Source organism: Mauremys reevesii, linkage group 4, assembly GCF_016161935.1.
Source record: "Mauremys reevesii isolate NIE-2019 linkage group 4, ASM1616193v1, whole genome shotgun sequence".
Taxonomy (NCBI): Eukaryota; Metazoa; Chordata; order Testudines; family Geoemydidae; genus Mauremys; species Mauremys reevesii.
The window spans coordinates 134,441,166-134,459,840 of NC_052626.1; the positions used below are offsets into that span (position 1 = coordinate 134,441,166).

General features: G+C 44.4%; 1 protein-coding gene across 2 annotated transcripts; it reads left to right on the forward strand.

Moving 5' to 3' along the window:
* Positions 1-11,997: 11,997 nt before the first annotated feature.
* On the forward strand, positions 11,998-17,267 carry LOC120405064 (interleukin-20-like). 2 transcript variants are annotated; one of them, XM_039538282.1, is made up of 5 exons: positions 11,998-12,072; positions 12,879-12,944; positions 15,291-15,443; positions 15,921-15,995; positions 16,102-17,267. In XM_039538282.1, the coding sequence occupies exons 1-5, from the start codon at positions 12,013-12,015 to the stop codon at positions 16,177-16,179; spliced, it is 432 nt and encodes a 143-aa protein (XP_039394216.1). In that variant the 5' UTR covers positions 11,998-12,012; the 3' UTR covers positions 16,180-17,267. The 2 variants fall into 2 exon arrangements, with proteins under 2 accessions (XP_039394216.1, XP_039394215.1); XM_039538281.1 differs by lacking the exons at positions 11,998-12,072; positions 12,879-12,944 and adding an exon at positions 14,329-14,542.
* Positions 17,268-18,675: the final 1,408 nt, after the last annotated feature.

Genomic DNA, 18,675 nt, shown 5'->3' on the forward strand with positions numbered 1-18,675 from the left:
AGAATTTCAACATGATACTGAATGTTGCTGAGGAACATAAACTTTTCTTGCTGATTTGCTCTGTTTACTATACATAAGTGCTTTTATCATTAGCCTCAGTGTGCCAATTCCCATTTTACCATTCAATGCTCTATATGTATTGTCATTCCAGCATGTTCCGGGAATGCATATTATCTGGGTTGTTTTTCCCCCCCTTCCTTCCCAGCCTGCGTGAGAAATGGCTTCATAAGTTTCATTGAGTTTTTTTTTTTTTATGTTTTTGTGTGTGTGATCGGGAAGTCTTTGTTTTGTGTCTGTGTGAGCTTTGAATTCCGGGCCCACTCCGATGCTCTTTGCAATTAATGGGTGCTTTTCCATTTATTTCAGTGGGCATTGGGTCAGACTCTTAGGCCATGTCTACACTACAAAGTTAAGTCAATTTTATGTAAGTTGACATCGAGCCTCCGATTTAAGCAAGTCGATCTTGCATGTCCCCACTATGCTTATTGTGTCGGCGGAGTGGATCCTCGCTAGCAGGGCTTGCATTGATGCACGGAGCGCTGCATTGTGGGTAGCTATCCCACAGTGCATGTGTCTGAGTGGAATTTTGGGTTGGGCTTGCAATGCCTTATGGGTCCAAAACATTTGCATGGGTGGTTATGGGAACATGGCGTTAGCCTCCCATGATGCACTTACTTCCCTCCCATAAAACAATGGCAAACAAACCAAGCCTTTTTTGCACCTTTTTTTCACAAGCCTGGGTTACCCGCACAGATGCCATAGCACGGTAAGCATGGACCCCGCTCAGTGTACACTGGTGTGAATATTACAAACACCTCGCGCCTTATCCTGCGGTATTCATACAGCCGATACAGGAGTCGCCACGCAGAACAATGTGATGCCACGCAAGCAGCCCTGCTGGAAGACATAGAGCGGAGCAATTCACAGTTGCTGGTGACAGTCACACATCACCTTGACACAGTTGAGTGCCGCTTCTGGGCCCGGGAAACAAGCACTGACTGGGACCTCATCGTTATGCAGCTATGGGATGATGAGCAGCGGCTGCAGAACTTTCAAATGCGTAAGGCCACTTTCCAGGAACTGTGTGAAGAGCTTTCCCCAGCCCTAAAGCACAGCAATACTAAAGTGAGAGCTGCTCTGACAGTGGAGAAGCGAGTGGCGATAGCTCTGTGGAAGCTTGCAATGCTAGACTGCTACCGGTCAGTGGGGAATCAATTTGAGTGGGTAAAACTGCCATGGGATCTGTTGTGAGTTTGCAGGGCAATCAACAGACTTCTGCTAAGATGGACAGTGACTCTGAGCAACATGCAGGACATAATGGATGGTTTTGCCATAATGGGGTTCCCTAACTGTGGTGGGGCTATAGACAGAATGCATATACCTATCTTGGCACCAGACCACCTTGCCAAAGAGTACATAAACTGAAATAGATACTTTTCAAGAGTGTTGCAAAAGCTGGTGGATCACAGGGCCCATTTCACTGACATCAGTGTGGGATGTTCGGGAAAGGTGCATGACGTGTGCATCTTTAGGAACTCTGATCTGTTTAGAAATCTGCAAGCCGGGACTTTCTTTCCAGACTACAGACTAACTATTGGTGATGTTGAAATGCCAATTGTGGTCCTGGGAGACCCAGCCTGCCCCTTCCGCCCATGCTCACGAAGCCGTACACAGGCAGCCTGGACAGCAGTAAGGACGGGTTCAACCATAGGCTAAGCAAGTGCAGAATGGTTATAGAATGTGCCTTTGGACATTTAAAAGGTCACTAGTGTTGTTTGCTTACTAGGATAGACCTCAGTGAAAGAAAAATCCCCCGTTGTTATTGCTGCCTGCTGTATGTTCCATAATACCTGTGAAACAAAGGGAGAAAAGTTTCTAGTGGTGTGGGGAAAGTGATCAGGAACAGTCAGCATGGATTCACCAAGGGCAAGTCATGCCTGACTAACCTAATTGCCTTCTGTGATGAGATAACTGGCTCTGTGGATGAGGGGGAAGCAGTGGACATGTTATTCCTTGACTCTTGCAAAGCTTTTGATACGGTCTCCCACAGTGTTCTTGCCAACAAGTTAAAGTAGTATGGGCTGGACGAATGGACTATAAGGTGGATAGAAAGCTGGCTAGATCATCGAGCTCAATGGGTAGTGATCACTGGCTCCATGTCTAGTTGGCAGCCAGTATCAAGCGGAGTGCCCCAGGGTCAGTCCTGTGGCCAGTTTTGTTCAATATCTTCATTAATGATCTGGAGAATGGTATGGATTGCACCCTCAGCAAGTTTGCAGATGACACTAAACTGGGAGAAGTGGTAGATATGCTGGAGGGTAGGGATAGGATACAGAGGGATCTAGACAAATTAGAGGACTGGGCCAAAAGAAATCTGCTGAGGTTCAACAGGACAAGTGCTGAGTCCTGCACTGCTACAGACTAGGGACTGAGTGGTTAGGCAGCAGTTCTGCAGAAAAGGACCTAGGGGTTACAGTGGATGAGAAGCTGGATATGAGCCAAGAGTGTGCCCTTGTTGCCAAGAAGGCTAATGGCATTTTGGGCTGTATAAGTAGGAGCATTGCCAGCAGATCGAAGGACGTGATCATTACCCTCTATTCGGCATTGGTGAGGCCTCATCTGGAGTACTGTGTTCAGTTTTGGGCCCCACACTACAAGAAGGATGTGGAAAAATTGGAAAGAGTCCAGTGGAGGGCAACCAAAATGATTAGGGGGCTGGAGCACATGACTTATGAGGAGAGGCTGAGGAAACTGGGATTATCTAGTCTGCAGAAGAGAAGAATGAGGGTGGGATTTGATAGCTGCTTTCAACTACCTGAAAGGAGATTCCAAAGAGGATGGATCTAAACTGTTCTCAGTGGTAGCAGATGACAGAACAAGGAGTAATGGTCTCAAGTTGCAGTGGGGAAGGTTTTAGGTTGGATATTAGGAAAACCTTTTTCACTAGGAAGGTGGTGAAGCACTGGAATGGGTTACCTAGGGAGGTGGTGGAATCTCCTTCCTTAGAGGTTTTTAAGGTCAGGCTTGACAAAAGCCCTGGCTCGGATGATTTAGTTGGGGATTGGTCCTGCTTTGAGCAGGGGGTTGGACGAGATGACCTCCCGAGGTCCCTTCCAACCCAGATATTCTATGATTCTATGAATACAAAGCAGAAGGGTAGCACTGACAGTGCATATATTGTTTCTGGTGCAAGGTTAATGCTTTTTATAAAAAAACCAAAAACACCCCCCCACTGCACTTCTCTGCAAGCCACAATGTAATCACAACCGCAGGCTACTGCAAGAGTCGGTTTGCTGCTCTAGCCATGGTGGGTAAGGCCACGAGGCATGGGTGAGAGGTCTTGTGGTGCTGCTTTTGTGAAGACATCCTTGACATCACTGGTTGGAACTTGAGAAAAGACCCCTTTCCTCTGCAATCTGGATGGTGCTTGAGGACAGGCACCATGGTAAAGCCCCCCAAATAGTTTGATTTTTACAAAAGCAGCATGGGATTGGTGGAGGGAAGAGGGAGACAAACAGGAAGCCATTCCTCCCCCTTGTTTTAAAAAAAAAAAGCTGTTTGTAATGCTTGGTGATCCCTTCCAACCACAACCATGGCATGTTTGGGAAATCATGGTTGTGTGTCCCAGATTTCACCAAACAGGGGCGGATTACTTGTTGAATTGTTTGCAGTTTAAGGGCTAGCATTGAAAACTTCCCCCGTTTCCCCTAGGTGGCCATATGCGATATCATTCTCCTGAGGGTAACAGAGGTGGAAAGGGAGCAGATGCTGCAAGCGTCTGGGTACTAACCTGGTCTTTATGCTGCAATGATGCCAGATGAGTTAATACTGGAGTGGCATGGGAAAGTGTCCTACCGTGGTGGATAAAATAAAGCACCCTTCCCAGAAACCTTCTCCAAAGGATTGCATGTATCTCCATGAAAGCTTCCTAGAGATCTCCATGGAGGATTCCCGGGCCATACCCATGCATATAAACAGTCTTTTTCAGAGAGCACCCTCTGCATAGCTGGAGTGGCCACCGATACCCACTACACCTACCTTTTTGTTCAGATTAAACATTAAAAATAATAGCATGTAACCTCTACAGTTTGACTGGAAATGTGTACTCACCAGAGGTGCCTTCCCTGGTATCACGCTGCACCAGCAATTGGTCCTGTGAAGGGATGGGCTCCCGGGTAAAAAACAGTTCTTGGCTGTTGAGGAGAATGGATCCTCCGCTTGCCTGCCTTGCATTCTCCTCCTCCTCCTCCCCCTTCTCCTCCTCTTCCTCATCAACAATGTCCTCCTTGTTGTTGCTCGAGGTCACTCGGGGCTCCTGGGAGGAATCCACAGAGCGTTTTGGGGTAGTGATGGGGTCACTGCTGAGAATTGCATGCAGGTCTTCATAAACCGGCATGTCTGTGGGGCAGAACCAGAATGACTGTTTGCTTCCCTTGTCTTCTGGTACGCTTGCCGAAGATCCTTTATTTTCATGCGGCATGACTGTGTGTCCCTGATATAGCCCTTCTCCCCTATGGCCTGCGTGATTTTGGCATAGATGTCAGCATTTCTTCTGCTGGATCGGAGCTTTGCCTGCACAAACTCCCCACATAGCAATAAGATCTAGCACCTCCTGTGTACTCCATGCTGGAGCGCGTTTGTGGCCTTGAGTCTCCATGATCAGCTGTGCTGGCGAGCTCTCCATGCTGATCAAACAGTAAATGAAAATTCAAAAGTTCCTGGGGCTTTAACAGGGGAGCGGCTGTTTCCTGTGTACCTGGCTTATGTGCAGGGAAGTTGAAAGTACTCTCCAGAGCGGTCACAGCGGAGCACTGTGGGACACCTCCTGGAGGCCAATGCATTCGAGCTACAAACACAGTGTCTACACTATCCCCATGTCAACCTGTGGATGTCAAGTCAAGCACAATGCCTCTCATGAAGGTGGAGTACAGAAGTCGACGGTACAGGCCACTTAGGTCAGCGGAAGGGACTCTGTAGTGTAGACACATTATTAAATTGACCTAATGTGGCTTATTTTGACCTAAATTTGAAGTGTAGATCAGGCCTTAGTTCTGAAAGTGATGAACATTCCTATCTCTTGCCGAAGAGACTTCCATAGTCAAGGTCCAACACCTGAGAAAGTTCTGTTTCCTGTACTCACCAGCCCTCCCAGCTTGAGTGTTTCTTGTTCCAACAGAATATAGCTGCCATGGGAGGTCACAGCTGTGGAGGAAAGAACATATTTCAGGTAACTAGGGCTTTGAATATCAGGAATGCACCCTAGAAATGGACTCTGCACTCACTGGGGATTGGGGAACCAATGCCGAGAGTAGAGAACGGGAGTTGGAGGGCTGCATTCATAGCAACCTGTGTTGCTAAGCAGATGGGTAGTCTTTTTTTCAACATTTTTGACAAAAAAATGTTTTTCTAAATTATATTTAAAAAAACAATTTTTTATCAAACTACAACTATTTTTATTTTGAAATTTTTTATTTGCAATTACATTTTTGATTTTGTAGTCCCCTTTTCCCTTCCCTCCATTTTCCCACGCAAACAAAAGCCTGAACAATTTTAATTTGTTTCAAAATAGAAATTATTTTTTGTTTAATTTAATTTTGATGAAAAATTGAAAATGTCCAGGAAAAATTTCATTCTAAATTTTTCACAGAAAATACTCAGCATCTTGCTGCTGCATTTTCTGCCAACTGCACATTTTTCAGGCAGGCAAGCATGACTTCTTGATCTGAGGAGTTGCAATAACTAAGCCCCCGAATGTCACCAATGCATAGATCACCAAGGCAAGGTGTATCTCTGATAGGTTATGGAGCAATTAACCAGCCAGCTGCAGATGAAAGTGGATGATTCTTGCTGCCATGGTTATTGGGACATTCACTGAGGAGTTTATCAAATGCAGAATAGCAGAGCTGAGTGAAAAATGAAAACCTATTCCTCACAAAAAAAGTTGACATTTTGAATTTTTTTTCCATTACAAAGTGTTTGAAATGGACCCGTTTTCCAGTTTTTTGACATTGTTTTGAAAATGTTTATATATTCTATATTAATGTAATTGAAAATTTTGTACAAAAATTTCATTGGCCCCAAACCTGGTCTTCAGTAAAGGAAAAATGTTCATAACCATTTTTAGAACACTTTCAATAACGTTTTGTATTAAAATGCTGGAAGAAAGCCATGACTTTTTTTGCCAAACATGAAACTCTGAAAATATTTTTGATACATTTTTTGTTTTTGATTGAAAAAAAAAAGTTGCATTTGAAAAATTGCTGCCATCTCTACTATAGTGAGACGCCATGGGATGAGCCTGACTCACTTGTCTTTGCTTGTACGTTTCTTACATTTTTATCTGATTTACCCACTCTTAATGAAATATTAGCAATCTTTTTGTGTGTCTGTCTGTATTTAAGGTACTTATATGGCCCCCATCACCTCACCATTGTATCTGAGCACCATTCGGTCTTGTAATGTATTTATGCTGATAATATGTCCGTGAGATAAGATATCTTACAAATGGGGAACTAAGGCAGAGAGAGACTAAGTGACTTGTCCAAGGTCACAAAGGAAGTCTAAAGCGGAGCAGGGATTTGGATCCGGATCTCTGGTGTCCCAGGTTAGTGCTCTAATCACTGGACTCTCCTTCCTCTGCCTGCTTGGCCAGTGTTTAGTGGACCCACTAATGCTTTTCTTTTATTAGCACTTAGCCTAATTGCTTTTTGAATAGTCAATTCAGCTTTAAAATTTCCCTTCTTCTCATCCTCAATTTACATAATTATTGAGTAACACTTTCCCTCTTTAGTTCCTTACTGGGATTTGGGAGTGGTTTGGGAGAGCTGGGGGGCGCATGGGGAAACTGATTTGGTCAAGTGCACGTAGCAAGTGCCCGTTCCCTTCCTCCGAGTGGAACACATGTTTCCATTGCATTTGCCAGGCAGCAGCCGGGAACCCAGGGAGGAGTGCACTGTGCAACAATGCTGCAGGCTACAGGGAATCTTTCCAGCACCTCGGTAAGGGGAAACCACAACCTGCTTCAGATTTATTTCCGCTTCTAGTTGTACTAACTGTTTTCCCTTACCATGCAGAATAACAGGGATGGTGAGAGGCATTGATTATATGGATCGGTGGGGATCTCAGCTGTAACTCCTATTCCACGTTTCCATCAAGATGGTCTTGAGCAGCACTTGGTAGAAGAGTAAGCTAGGCTTGTGCCAGGCACTTGGTGGAAGACTTGGGTGCCTGACATGACAATGGGTATAAGTCAGCCTTGTACGTTTGTCCTGAGAATTTACCAGCCCGGGCACAAAATCTACTTATATAATCCTACCATGTTGATAAACATACTGAAGAGCTTTAACTTGCTCATCCAAAAAAATTACTCACCCGGGTCCTGTGCCATACCGGAGGTCAGGCTAGATGATCACAACGGCCCCTTCTGGCCTTGGAATCTATGAATCTATAAACTGAGCCCAAACCCAAGCTGCAATACCAAATAGCTGTCGATACAGCTGTGTGTAGAGCGCTAGCCTGAGTCTGTCGACCTGGGCTGGGAGGTTCGCTCTCGCAGGCTGCAAGATGCTATGTAGACCTACCTTTAGAGGAGACTGGGCATGTCTATGGATAGTGAAAGAGAATTGTCCATTTCCAGTGGTCCTCGTCATAACAATCATCATTCTCGATCATGGAGTCCTTGCTTGATTCAGCTCCATGGCACTTGCTCCCTCCCCAAATCCCGCGCTGTCACCACTGAGATCTTTATTATCTTCCACGTAAGGCAGAAGGAAACGGTCTCAAGTTAGGCAGGTCCCAAACCGTTTAGGGCTTTATAGGAGGAACCAAATCCTTAATCACCCCCTGGAAATTAGTAGTCAGTGGATTAGATATTGTCCTGCCTTGTACAATGTGTTGTTTCCACTTTAATTGCATGACATCTCCCAAGTGAAAGGTCGTCTTCTGAGATGTTTAAAGCTCTGAGTCCTGTAGATTACAGTATAGGGATGAATCGTCAACTGACCCTTAGGGGAACAGCCTGCATGAGCTAACTGACTTGTCTGCTTCTAACTCCTTTGGTTGTGTGAATTTCTGCTCCTCCAAAGTCATTTGTTCTGTACTGAGTGCCCAGCAAACCCTATGCGAGTCACTGTGTTTCCACATCATGGAATGTTCAATCAGAACCAAATGGATATTTCCAGGTCTGTAACTGTCCTGTGCTTCCTGCATCATGTCTCTCTACTGCTGCATCATAGACCTTAGTCAAATATTCAAATGGCTTACAATAAAGCGATGAATAATTAGATTTCCAAAGCTGTTAATAAATTGCCTGATGTAAGGCCACACGCAGAACCGCTTACTCAGCTTTCACTCGGTCAAAACTCTTGCTAAATTTAAGGATTGAGTCAAACCTGAGTAAGGAGCTCAAGATTTGGTTCCCAATGAATACAGTGAAACCTGTATTTAGGCTCAATTCCCACAGGACAGCACTCTCTAAAATACAAATAGGGCCCTACCAATTCACGGCCGTGAATAACATGTCACAGACCATGAAATCTGATCTCTCCCATGAAATCTGGTCTTTTTTGTACGTTTCTCCTATACTATACAGATTTCACAGGTGAGACCAGTGTTTCTCAAACTGGGGGTCCTGACCCCAAAGGGGTTTGTGGTGGGGGGTTGCAAGGTTATTCTAGGGGGGTCAGGTTATTGCCACTCTTACTTCTGCACTGCTTTCTTCAGAGATGAGTGGCAAGAGTGCGGTGGCTGCTGGCCAGGAACCCAGCTCTGAAGGCAGCAGCACAGAAGTAAGGGTGGCCATACCATACCATGCCACCCTTACTTCTGCGCTGCTGCTGGCAGTGGCGCTGCCTTCAGAGCTGGGATCCCGGCCAGCAGCCACTGTTCTCTGCCCTCCCAGTTCTGATGGCAGCACCACCTCCAGCAGCAATACAGAAGTAAGGGTGACTATACCGAGACCCCCTGTTACAATAACCTTGTGGCCACCCCACAGCTCCCTTCGGGGTCAGGACCCCTACAATTACATCATCATAACATTTCAGATTTAAATAACCGAAATTGTGAAATTTACGACTTTTAAAATCCTATGACCATGAAATTGGACTGTGAATTTGGTAGGGCTCTAAATAAAAAGCTCATTCTCCCCTAAAGACAGCCACTATTTGCCACTAGGTGGTTGTTTAAGACAGACGTCACCATATTGATCTCTGCTTTTGGCAAAAACTGCATTGACGCTGCTGGGTTGGGAGCTTTTCTAAGAAGTGGGTGGATTTTCTCTTGGCTGATGTGACCAGAACTCTAACTCTGATTCTAGTGAATAGATGACCTAGGAATAATTACACGTCTGTGGGTAACTTTTTGGGTTGTTCAGAGCGTGCACCCAAAGGGCTGGCTTGCCTGAAAATCAGACCACTTATTCTGGTGCCTAAATGGGAGCTGAGTTCTTCTGAAAATTTTGGCCTCACTCTGGAAATTTCCCCTCACTGGGTGAGAACGAAATGCAAATGGATCCTAGGGGTATGTCTATGCAGGAACTGTCATTTCCAGCTTGAGTAGACATACCTGTGCTAGCTCTGAGTGAGCTAGTGTACTAAAAATAGCAAGGTAGCAGTCCCTAGCGCAATCCAATCCGAGACCCTACGTACATACCTCGGGGACAGCTAGTGCCTCCCGTCACTCGAGCAGCTGCAGCCACGCTGCTATTTTTAGCACACTAGCTTGATCAGAAGTAGTGCAGCTATGTGTACCCAGGCTGGAAATGACATCTCCATCTTCAGTGTAGACATCCCCTGAGTGAGGCAAGGAAGCTGCTGTTAGGCATCCCATTTTCTGTCCATTTGGCCTGCAAACCTGAAGGCAAGGGCTTCCTTATAGCAGTGAGGGAAGGCTCCCCTGTACATCATATGACTACCAGGACCTATGCAGCAAAATGAACAGTTGCTGGGAGCAGCCTGGCCAACTCTCATGATTTCCTCATGAGTCACACAATTTCAGCTGGAGCCAATCTCGCCATGACACCAGAAGCTCCAGCCTTCAGCAGTTCCAGCTCTGCTTCATATCTCTGCTGTGAAACTCCATCCCCCACACTAACTCCTTGTCCCCTAAAGGAGTCCAGGGGCAGCCTTTTTCCAGAAAGCCCCTGGCAGCACTATTCCTCCAAGATAGGAGGAAGCCACAGGAAGGGGAAAGGGATGGGTGTTGTCAGCCCCCGGACTCCATCAGATCCCTTACGATCTGCAGGTTAATCGACGTAACACCTATGCAAAGCCCTGCCTCTCCCCCGCAAGGGATAACGGAAACTCCTATACCTTCCACTCCCATGTGCAGGAATAACACCCGTGGGAGAGAAACTTGGCCCCTTTTATTAGCCAATTAAGTCATAAAATTAGGAAGGGAAATCAAGTAATGAGAAAAGTGGGAAGAATCCCAAAAGTTGATCCAGAGGTGTTTCCTCCCTACTCCTGCATAAAAATGATCAGCACTCTCCAGGTGAAACAGCACATCAAGAAGCAAGCGAATACGTATTACAGAATAAGGTAAGGCACCAATATATTTGTCTACCTATGCTGTCAATCCATCTGTTGTACCTGTCTACAATTCATATATTTATATTCACATGCTCTGCATAGGTATATATGTATATCCATGTGTATATACATACATACATATGCCTACATATCTATGAGATTTTGTAATAAATAAGCTAATTTTCAGTGGTATCAAAACAATAGTTAAGGTATCAAAATTATTTTTGTGGTAGCCCATACTTTCAGTTGCTCCTAATTTTCTGAGGGAAAAAAATTCTCTTTTGGATGCAACTATCTATACTTGGTCTCGGCACGACTATCAGTCTGGGGAAATTTTCTGGCAATTGCCTCCAATCCAGCTGCTTTTAAGTTCAAAAGTTTGAAATATGTAATTAGGGATACATGAATTTTTCCATGACAAATTTTATTTGAGAAGACACTTTTTTTCATTCAAAATAAATTATGGATTTTTTCAATGTTTGGACTGAACAAATCCAAAAGGAAAGTTTTTGTTTTGATAAATTTCAAATCAGAATTTGTTTTATTTCAGTTTTGGTATTCCTTCTCGCCCTTATGGGGCGGGGGGAAAGAGAGAAATCGGGGGGGAAACCGAAGAAAAGGGAGGAAGCACAAACAAATAAAACAAAACAAAAACCCAAGAACTGCAACAAAACAAAAATTTTAAACTTTGAAATAAATGAAATGAACATTTCAATTTACTTTCATTTAATCAAGGTATTTTTAAAAATTATAGGAATTTTTTTTCACAGAAATGGTCATTGCCTTTGAAAAGCCATTTCTCACTGAAAAAAAATTGTTAATTAAAAACTTTTAACCAGCTCTGTGTGTGTGTGTGTGTGTGTGTGTGTGTGTGTAGCATTTATAAATATTCACATCTATACTATATGTAATATACTATATATATTATGCATATATATGCACTCATGTTGTATGATAAATATGTAACATGAATCTATCTAATATACACTTGTATTTCCTTTCCTGTCCACCAAATATATATTTTTCATGTAGATACTGAAAAAATGTGAAAACTGGAAGTGTTCATGTGAATATGCCTTCATGAGGACTAATGGCTTGGTTAACTGTTTTTAGGGGAGGAGATTTTAAAATTAAAAACCACTCCTAAGCAAGCTCCTGTTCAGATATTATGCTGAAGGGGGATCAGGGATGCAATCCTGTCCCATAGATGCCAATGGGAGTTTTGCTGTTGACTTGGGGGGTGAGAAGGGCAGGAGTTCACCCTAGTACAAAACCCTGAGTCGCAGAGTGTATTTTTAAAATTGTGTAGATGAAGGATAATGAAGAAATATTTTCTCCCCATTGATCAGCTATCCCAGCCAGCCAAAGTTTCTTATTCTGCAGCAATATGAAGATCTCCTGCCTTTCCCTCTGCCTCCTTTCTACAATGTTCTGGTTGTATTTGGCACCAACAACTGGGAACAAAATCTTCCAGTTTGGACCTTGCATGATTTCAATGAATATTAATGAAATTAGAGCCAGCTTCACAGCGATCAAAGCAACCATTGTAAGTATTGCCTCGTGCGCTGTAGCTGTAGAAAGGCCTGGGCAGTTATGGTTTGACCAAACAATATCTCTTTAGAATCAGTTATCTGGGGACTGGGTGGCTCAGGAGATTGCAATATGGAGCTTTAGTAGTGACTCGGGGACAGATTCTTCCTTGCTCCATACCTTGTGCAGTCATTTACATCACCACGTGAGTGCAAAGTGGGTGTATAATGCTACCATTCAGCTGTGTTAGCACTTTACACTGGTATAAATGCCAACACGAGGTGCAGGGTAATGAAGAATCAGGCCCCCAAAGTTGTCACCATCTGATGTCTCTTAAGTGACCTATTTGTGAAATGAGTTTTGGTGGTTCTCAGTTCAGTTCCTTGTGAGTTTAAAAAAACAAAAGCAGCCACACACCACAGACAAGAACAAAACGACGAAGTGGGCATTCACCCACGAAAGCTCATGCTCCAAAACATCTGTTAGTCTATAAGGTGCCACAGGATTCTTTACTGCTTTTAAAGAACAAAACAGTTCATTGGGCAGTCTCAGCAAAGTGGCCAAGGACAGAATGAGCCTTGGAGGGTGAACTCTTCCTCTCCCCACTGGTCCCTCCAAGTCAGGGATGAGATGTGTGGATGAGCATGCTGAACCTGAGTTTCAAGCAGATTTTGCCCTCCAGAGATCATCAATCACCAACATGTAATTCACTTTCAGTTTTTAAGAAGAAAAGCTCTGTTTATATGCTGTATGCAATAGCTGTCTAAACATCCTGGTAGCCAATATGCATTAACATCACTGTATTTTTCTCTTTCTGTTTAGCAAGCCAAAGACGCCGTTCGAACCATAAGCATTTTGTCATACCCATACTCTCTGCACAATTTCACTGTAGGTATCATTATTGCCTTTTCTGAATTTATCCTTTATAGCTAATTTTAAGTGGGCCATTTCTCAAGGCTGACTGTAAAATTCCACAAAGGTGTGCATTAGTGCTGATTGAAAGGTTCCAAGGGAACATCTTTCCACCAGAAAATAGTGTTTTGTCAACTCAGACATTTTCCATGGGAATGTGTTGATTTCAACAACATTTGGTTTAGAAAAATTAAAATTAAAACAAAGTGACCTTTTTGGAACAGAATATTTTGATTTTTGTTTGTTTGTTTCAGAACGTATTTTTATTTCAAAATTTATATTATTTTATGTTATAAAATATTTTAAAATAGAAAAACTGAAATTGAAATGAAACATTTTGATTTTATCAAAGTGAAACATTTTGATTGACCTGAAACAGTTTTTTAAATTTTGTTTCACAAGAAATTTAGAAATTGAACATTTTGTTTTGATTCAGAATGAAAACAAATTTCAAAATAGCAGACTTTACCTTGAAGCAGAAATTCTGGTTCCCATGCAGCTGTAGTATGAATACATGTACAGTACATAGCTAAGTGGACTAATATGGGCTGGTTACATAAATTAAAAGAGATGACTCCCTGCTTCTGTAGCCAGCTCTTTTGAAAACAAGATTTCATGTTGATAGTATTGGATAATGAACAGGGGACAAAACCATTTTGCTCATTATATTACTGTAGTTGTATCTCTTTGGGTGTGATTCTCTTCAGCTCCCACAAGTGAAAGAGCCTCAGGCTAGATCAGCCTTTGGGATGGGAGGCTACTCAGAGGTGCTGCAGGAAGGTGTTGGTGCTGATAATTTAGTAGGTAGCCTCAGATGTATTAGAAGGTGTTGTACAGCTGGAGGTATCAACTTTTGGAAAAGGCACGTAGCCAAGTTCTTGGCTGCTTGTTGATATTAAAATCCTATAGAACTTTTCCTAATAGGTACGGATGATAACCCTGGCAACTTGATCATATTCCAACTTGAGTAATAACCTTCTTCACATCAACATTTCCCTACCAATTTCAGTTGTATTCGTCACATGTATTCTTCCCTTGCTGGGAGATTTGAAAGTTTTTTTTTGTGTTTCCCCCAAGCTCCAGGCACATTGCAGCAATGAAGGGATGTATTTTCAAAAGGGCTCTCGCTGTTCACTACTGAAAGTCAGGCAACTTGTTTAGGTGCCTTAATGGGTCCTTGTCACAGGGTGGCTATGTCCCCTCCACACCATCCCCCATGAATGAAGTCAGTCCAGTTCCCTTGTGCCAGGACAGGTGATCCCATTGGCCAATTAGGAGGGCAAGGCAGCACCTGGGAGCTATAAAAGACTAGGGCAAATCAGAGACAGGGAGACCCAATAAGTAAGAGAGACCTGCTGAATCAGAGCTGCCTCAGTGGGAGTCAGGGGGCAGGTGAGGTCTGCCACAGACACTGTATGCTTAGGAGCTGGGAGAAAGCTGAAGGCAGGAGACAGCAAGAGGCATTTGCAGGTTGGTGTCCCCAAGCCAGAGAGGCAGGACTGGAGGAGGATGAAGGCAGGAGGAACAACAGAGGGAGTTACCTGCTGGCTCTGAGCCAAAACCAAGGAAAGAAGGTAGGGGAGCAGTGGAGGAGCTTACCTGCTGATGTCTCCAGGATCATAGAGCTGGACCCAGAAGAGCCATGAGAGGGCTGGGGGAATGAGGGATGCTCCCCTGGTAAAGACGATCTCCCAGCTGAGAGGCTGTGAGGGTTCCCACTGGGAAGAGTAGAAGTTACACTCCAACAGGAAGGGTTGGGGTGGCTGTCCTGGTACAAGGACAGAGGAGGACGGCTGAAGAGTCTGGGCATGGTCAAAGGTGCTGGTGTGTGATATGTGGGGCATCATGAGACAAGATGTCGGCTGATCTTAATGACTGTTTGCACTGGGGTGAGAAATGAACTACATGTGTTTGGGACTTTTGTTTGGATGGTGTTCCCAATTCTGATTATAAACCAGCCCTGAGGAGGGTACATTTGTGTCAAGAGAGCTTGCATAGAGTTACTGAAGACTCTGAAGGGGAAACTGAGGCAGGCGTGACTATCATGCTGTGGCCTGCTGCAGGAGAGTCACTCCAGGCAGGGGCTGCCCTAGGACAGTCCTCTTGGGAGCTGAGATCTTTTGAAAATCTATCCCAAATCCATTGTAAACATTGTAGCAAAATGTATCAAACAGAATTTTTTAAAAAGTATCCATTCAACTGCCATCTTTAGCACCAAAGATGGATGCATTTTAGTGATCGGTGAAGTGGTCACTGATTATAGGGTTTTTTTAATAGCACTTTCTAAAGCACTTAAAAAGAAAAGATACTATTTCTCTTAAGCCTGCAGATAGATGTTGCATCATCCATCACCTGTTAAGATTCTACGTGGACAAGGTCTTCAAACACTGTGAGACTGAGGATTCTCATGTCAACCGGAAAATCAGCAGCATAGCCAATTCTTTCCTCAGCATCAAGAAGAAATTCAGACAATGTGTATGTCAGGTTTCAATAAATCCTGGTTATCTCTAAAATGTATGTTAAATCCATTAACATGAGGGATATGAACAAACTTGGTATAGACTAAATAAATCAGCCGGAACATTTCCTGAGGTTCCAAAAAGTTTGCTTAAAAGAGAGAGTTCATACCACTAAGGGCTTCAACAAGGAACAGAAGCATCAAAACACCATGAAAAGAATTGTTCACGTGTACTCATCACTGTGAATCTTTGAGATTTACCCTTGCACCACATAGCTCCTATTTGAATCTGCAAAATAGTATTTAATTGGGATCTTGAGCTAGCCCTTGCTACGGGGCGAATTTCATCCTTAGATGAGGCAGTCTGATTTAAGGGAATGCCGTATTTTGCACAGTTTAGCAAGAGCTAGCCTATAAAAGAGTCTCCATATTAATCAGAAAGCCACAGCTTGTTAAAAGAGAAAAGCCTAATGAATTTGCTTTTATTTTTCTAGATTGAACAAAACATGTGTGGCTGTGGAGAGGAAGCAATAGAGAAATATAAACAAATTCTCACCAATTATGGGCAGGTAAATTGATGAGACTTTATCCGCTAATGCAAAGACTCAGGTTCCTTTTCACTCATTTCAAATTGCCGTCATTATTTACCAATTATTTCTTTCAATCTACTTTCAGCTGAACACTGCTTCTGCAGCAATGAAATCCCTTGGGGAGCTGGATATCCTACTAGACTGGATGGAGAAGGCTCATTAGAGAACAGAATACAATAACCAGCATGCTATTTTTAAAGGTCCTTTACAGTTGTTCAGCTGCCATGGTGATGAGTGGGGAATAAGGTCTAAATCCAACTTTTTTTGAGGGTCTTCCTGTTGACTTGAATTGGCAATTTAAATGTTTAGACATCATCTTGCATAAAGAACGAGTTATTTCAAGCTCACGTGTGGTTTTTCAAATCACAGCACTTATATTCCTGATAAGCCTTGAAAGACGTTCTCTGCTATTAAGGGTAGTTTTTTTTAATTATTCTTTTTAGTTGTGGTTAGATGAGTCTCTTGTAGCAATGTAATGAAATTATTGTTTCAATTGTGCGCTCTTTGGGACAGGGACTGTATCTTCATCTGTGTTTGGAAAGCACACAGCACACCTTAGGAGCTACTTCAATCTAGATATTAGACAAGAAGGATGCTTACAACCCTAGGGCTCAATCTTACAAGACCCCCTCAGGTAGTGAACTCCTGAGTGAGCTAGCAGGAGTACAGCCTGGGGAAGGCTTGCAGGATTGGTCCCTGTAACGGGTTGTGCTTACCACCGTGGCGCCTCTTGCTGGTGGTTCTGGGAATTAGCTCTGTCCAGCAGCAGGGCGCCCCCTGGTGGTGTCTCACTCTCCATCACTACTGTTTGTGGGGACCCGTGTCACTCCCAGACCATGGCGTTCTCTTCAGGGCACAACCCTTCCGAGGGAACCGGCAGTCCTTTGCTCAGCCTTTCACCATAGTGGCGAACTGCAGCCCCTAGTTCAGCCCCTCACTCAGGGGCAAACTGCAGTCCAGGCTGGAGCTCTGCTTGCTCCCCTGGCCCTGCCTAGCACTGCTCTGTCCCAGGTACTTCTCTCTACAGGCAGCCAGGCCTTCTCCCTCAAGCTCCGAGGAGAGTCTGCCCTGCAGCCCTTCTTATAGGACCCAGCCTGGCCCTGATTGGCTACTTCTAAGCCTTCCTCTCATTGGCTGGGTTCTGCACAGCAGCTACAAGGGCTGCTATTAACCCTTTCCCAGCCAGTGAGGGGCAGCTGCCCCATCACAGTCCCCTAATTTTTCTTTTTAAACCACAAAAGAATTACTATTATCTCTTGAAATAATGCTTAGCGTCATTGTGTCTCTACATGTGAAACCATTTTCTACGTAAGATAATTTATTCTCAAACAGAAAAAGAACTGTGTTCTTCCCATATGTATTATGTTATCTGCAAGACACTCAATAAGTATATATTGTACTGATCAATTGCACTCATCTTAAATAAACATTATTCAAAATTATGCTAATTCTGCCTGGTCTGTGTTTGTTTGTGAAACTTGCCATCAATTACGTATCTGATTCTTGTTTGTGACTTATTTGATATGTTTTCTTTGATGATACACATTCACTATTGCCAGCCCCACCCATTCAAAATCCCTGAGTCAGTCTGTGATGGGGTGTCCACCTCACACGAGACTGGAAGGGGTTTAGATGGCCAAGCAGAGCCAGAGAGCAGGGAATTGATGAACAGCAGGCTCAGCTGGGCAGGAACAGAGGCGGCCTATAAAGCCAGGACGCTAGCAACAGACAGGGGCAGCAGTCACTCCCTGGGAGGAGGGTTTGGAGCTGGTACTCCCAGAGAAATGGAGGGAACCAGGAATGGTAGGAAGCAGTCCAGGGAAGGAGAAATGAGGGCTCGGAGTGTAAAGCCCAGAACTGCTGGGTTGAGGGTCCCTGGACTGGAACCTGGAATAGAGGGTAGTTCCTCTACCAGCCACTGAAGGAGTGGCACCTGAGGCCAGGGCTGGTTCCAGGATTTTTGCCGCCCCAAGTGGCGGGGGAAACCCTCCACCCCGCGATCGCGATCAACGGCACTTCGGCGGCAGCTCCACTGCTGCTGCTTCATTCTTCAGCAGCAATTCGGCGGCAGGTCCATCCCTCCGAGCGGGAATGAGGGACCCGCCGCTGAAGAGCCGGACGTGCCGCCCCTCTCTGTTGGCCGCCCTAAGCACCTTCTTGTTGAGCTGGTGCCTGGAGCCAGCCCTGCCTGGGGCAGTGAATCGGAAGAATGCCTAGGACAGCTGAAGGAAAGACTTTGATATACCCCAGAAGGGGGGGAACACTGAGTGAGCTGGCTGGAGGGCTGAGTCATGAAGTGGATGCTATGGTTCCTGGAGGGAGAGAGGGGCTGCGAACCAGAGAGCACGACAGAGTGATGGTGTGTGACTGTGGGAATGGGTGTTGCCCTGACGAGCTAAGCCCCAGAGTCACCAGGAGGAGGTGCCATCCTAGTGGTGAGTGGAGCACCCTGTCACACAGTCCCAATGAGATTGTTTTTAAAGCCATGACACTTAGAAAAATAATGAACGCTGGATTCTTATTTGCCTTCTCGGTTTTGTGCCTTTAGGTGTCACGTTTTTCAGACTTTTGACTCCAGTCATAAGGGCTAGAAACTTTGTTTACATGAAAACGGAGAGTCTTACATAATTATGACTTTAGGAGCTGGAATTACAAAATC

What these genes read in the sequence shown, in the direction of transcription:
- LOC120405064 (XM_039538281.1), top strand. Translation starts at nt 14,384, where the DNA reads ATGCTTAGGAGCTGGGAGAAAGCTGAAGGCAGGAGACAGCAAGAGGCA. An exon ending in GCCAAAACCAAGGAAAGAAG is followed by an intron (nt 14,543 to 15,290) that starts GTAGGGGAGCAG and finishes ATTTCTCTTAAG; the next exon opens with CCTGCAGATAGATGTTGCAT. An exon ending in TTCTCACCAATTATGGGCAG is followed by an intron (nt 15,996 to 16,101) that starts GTAAATTGATGA and finishes ATCTACTTTCAG; the next exon opens with CTGAACACTGCTTCTGCAGC.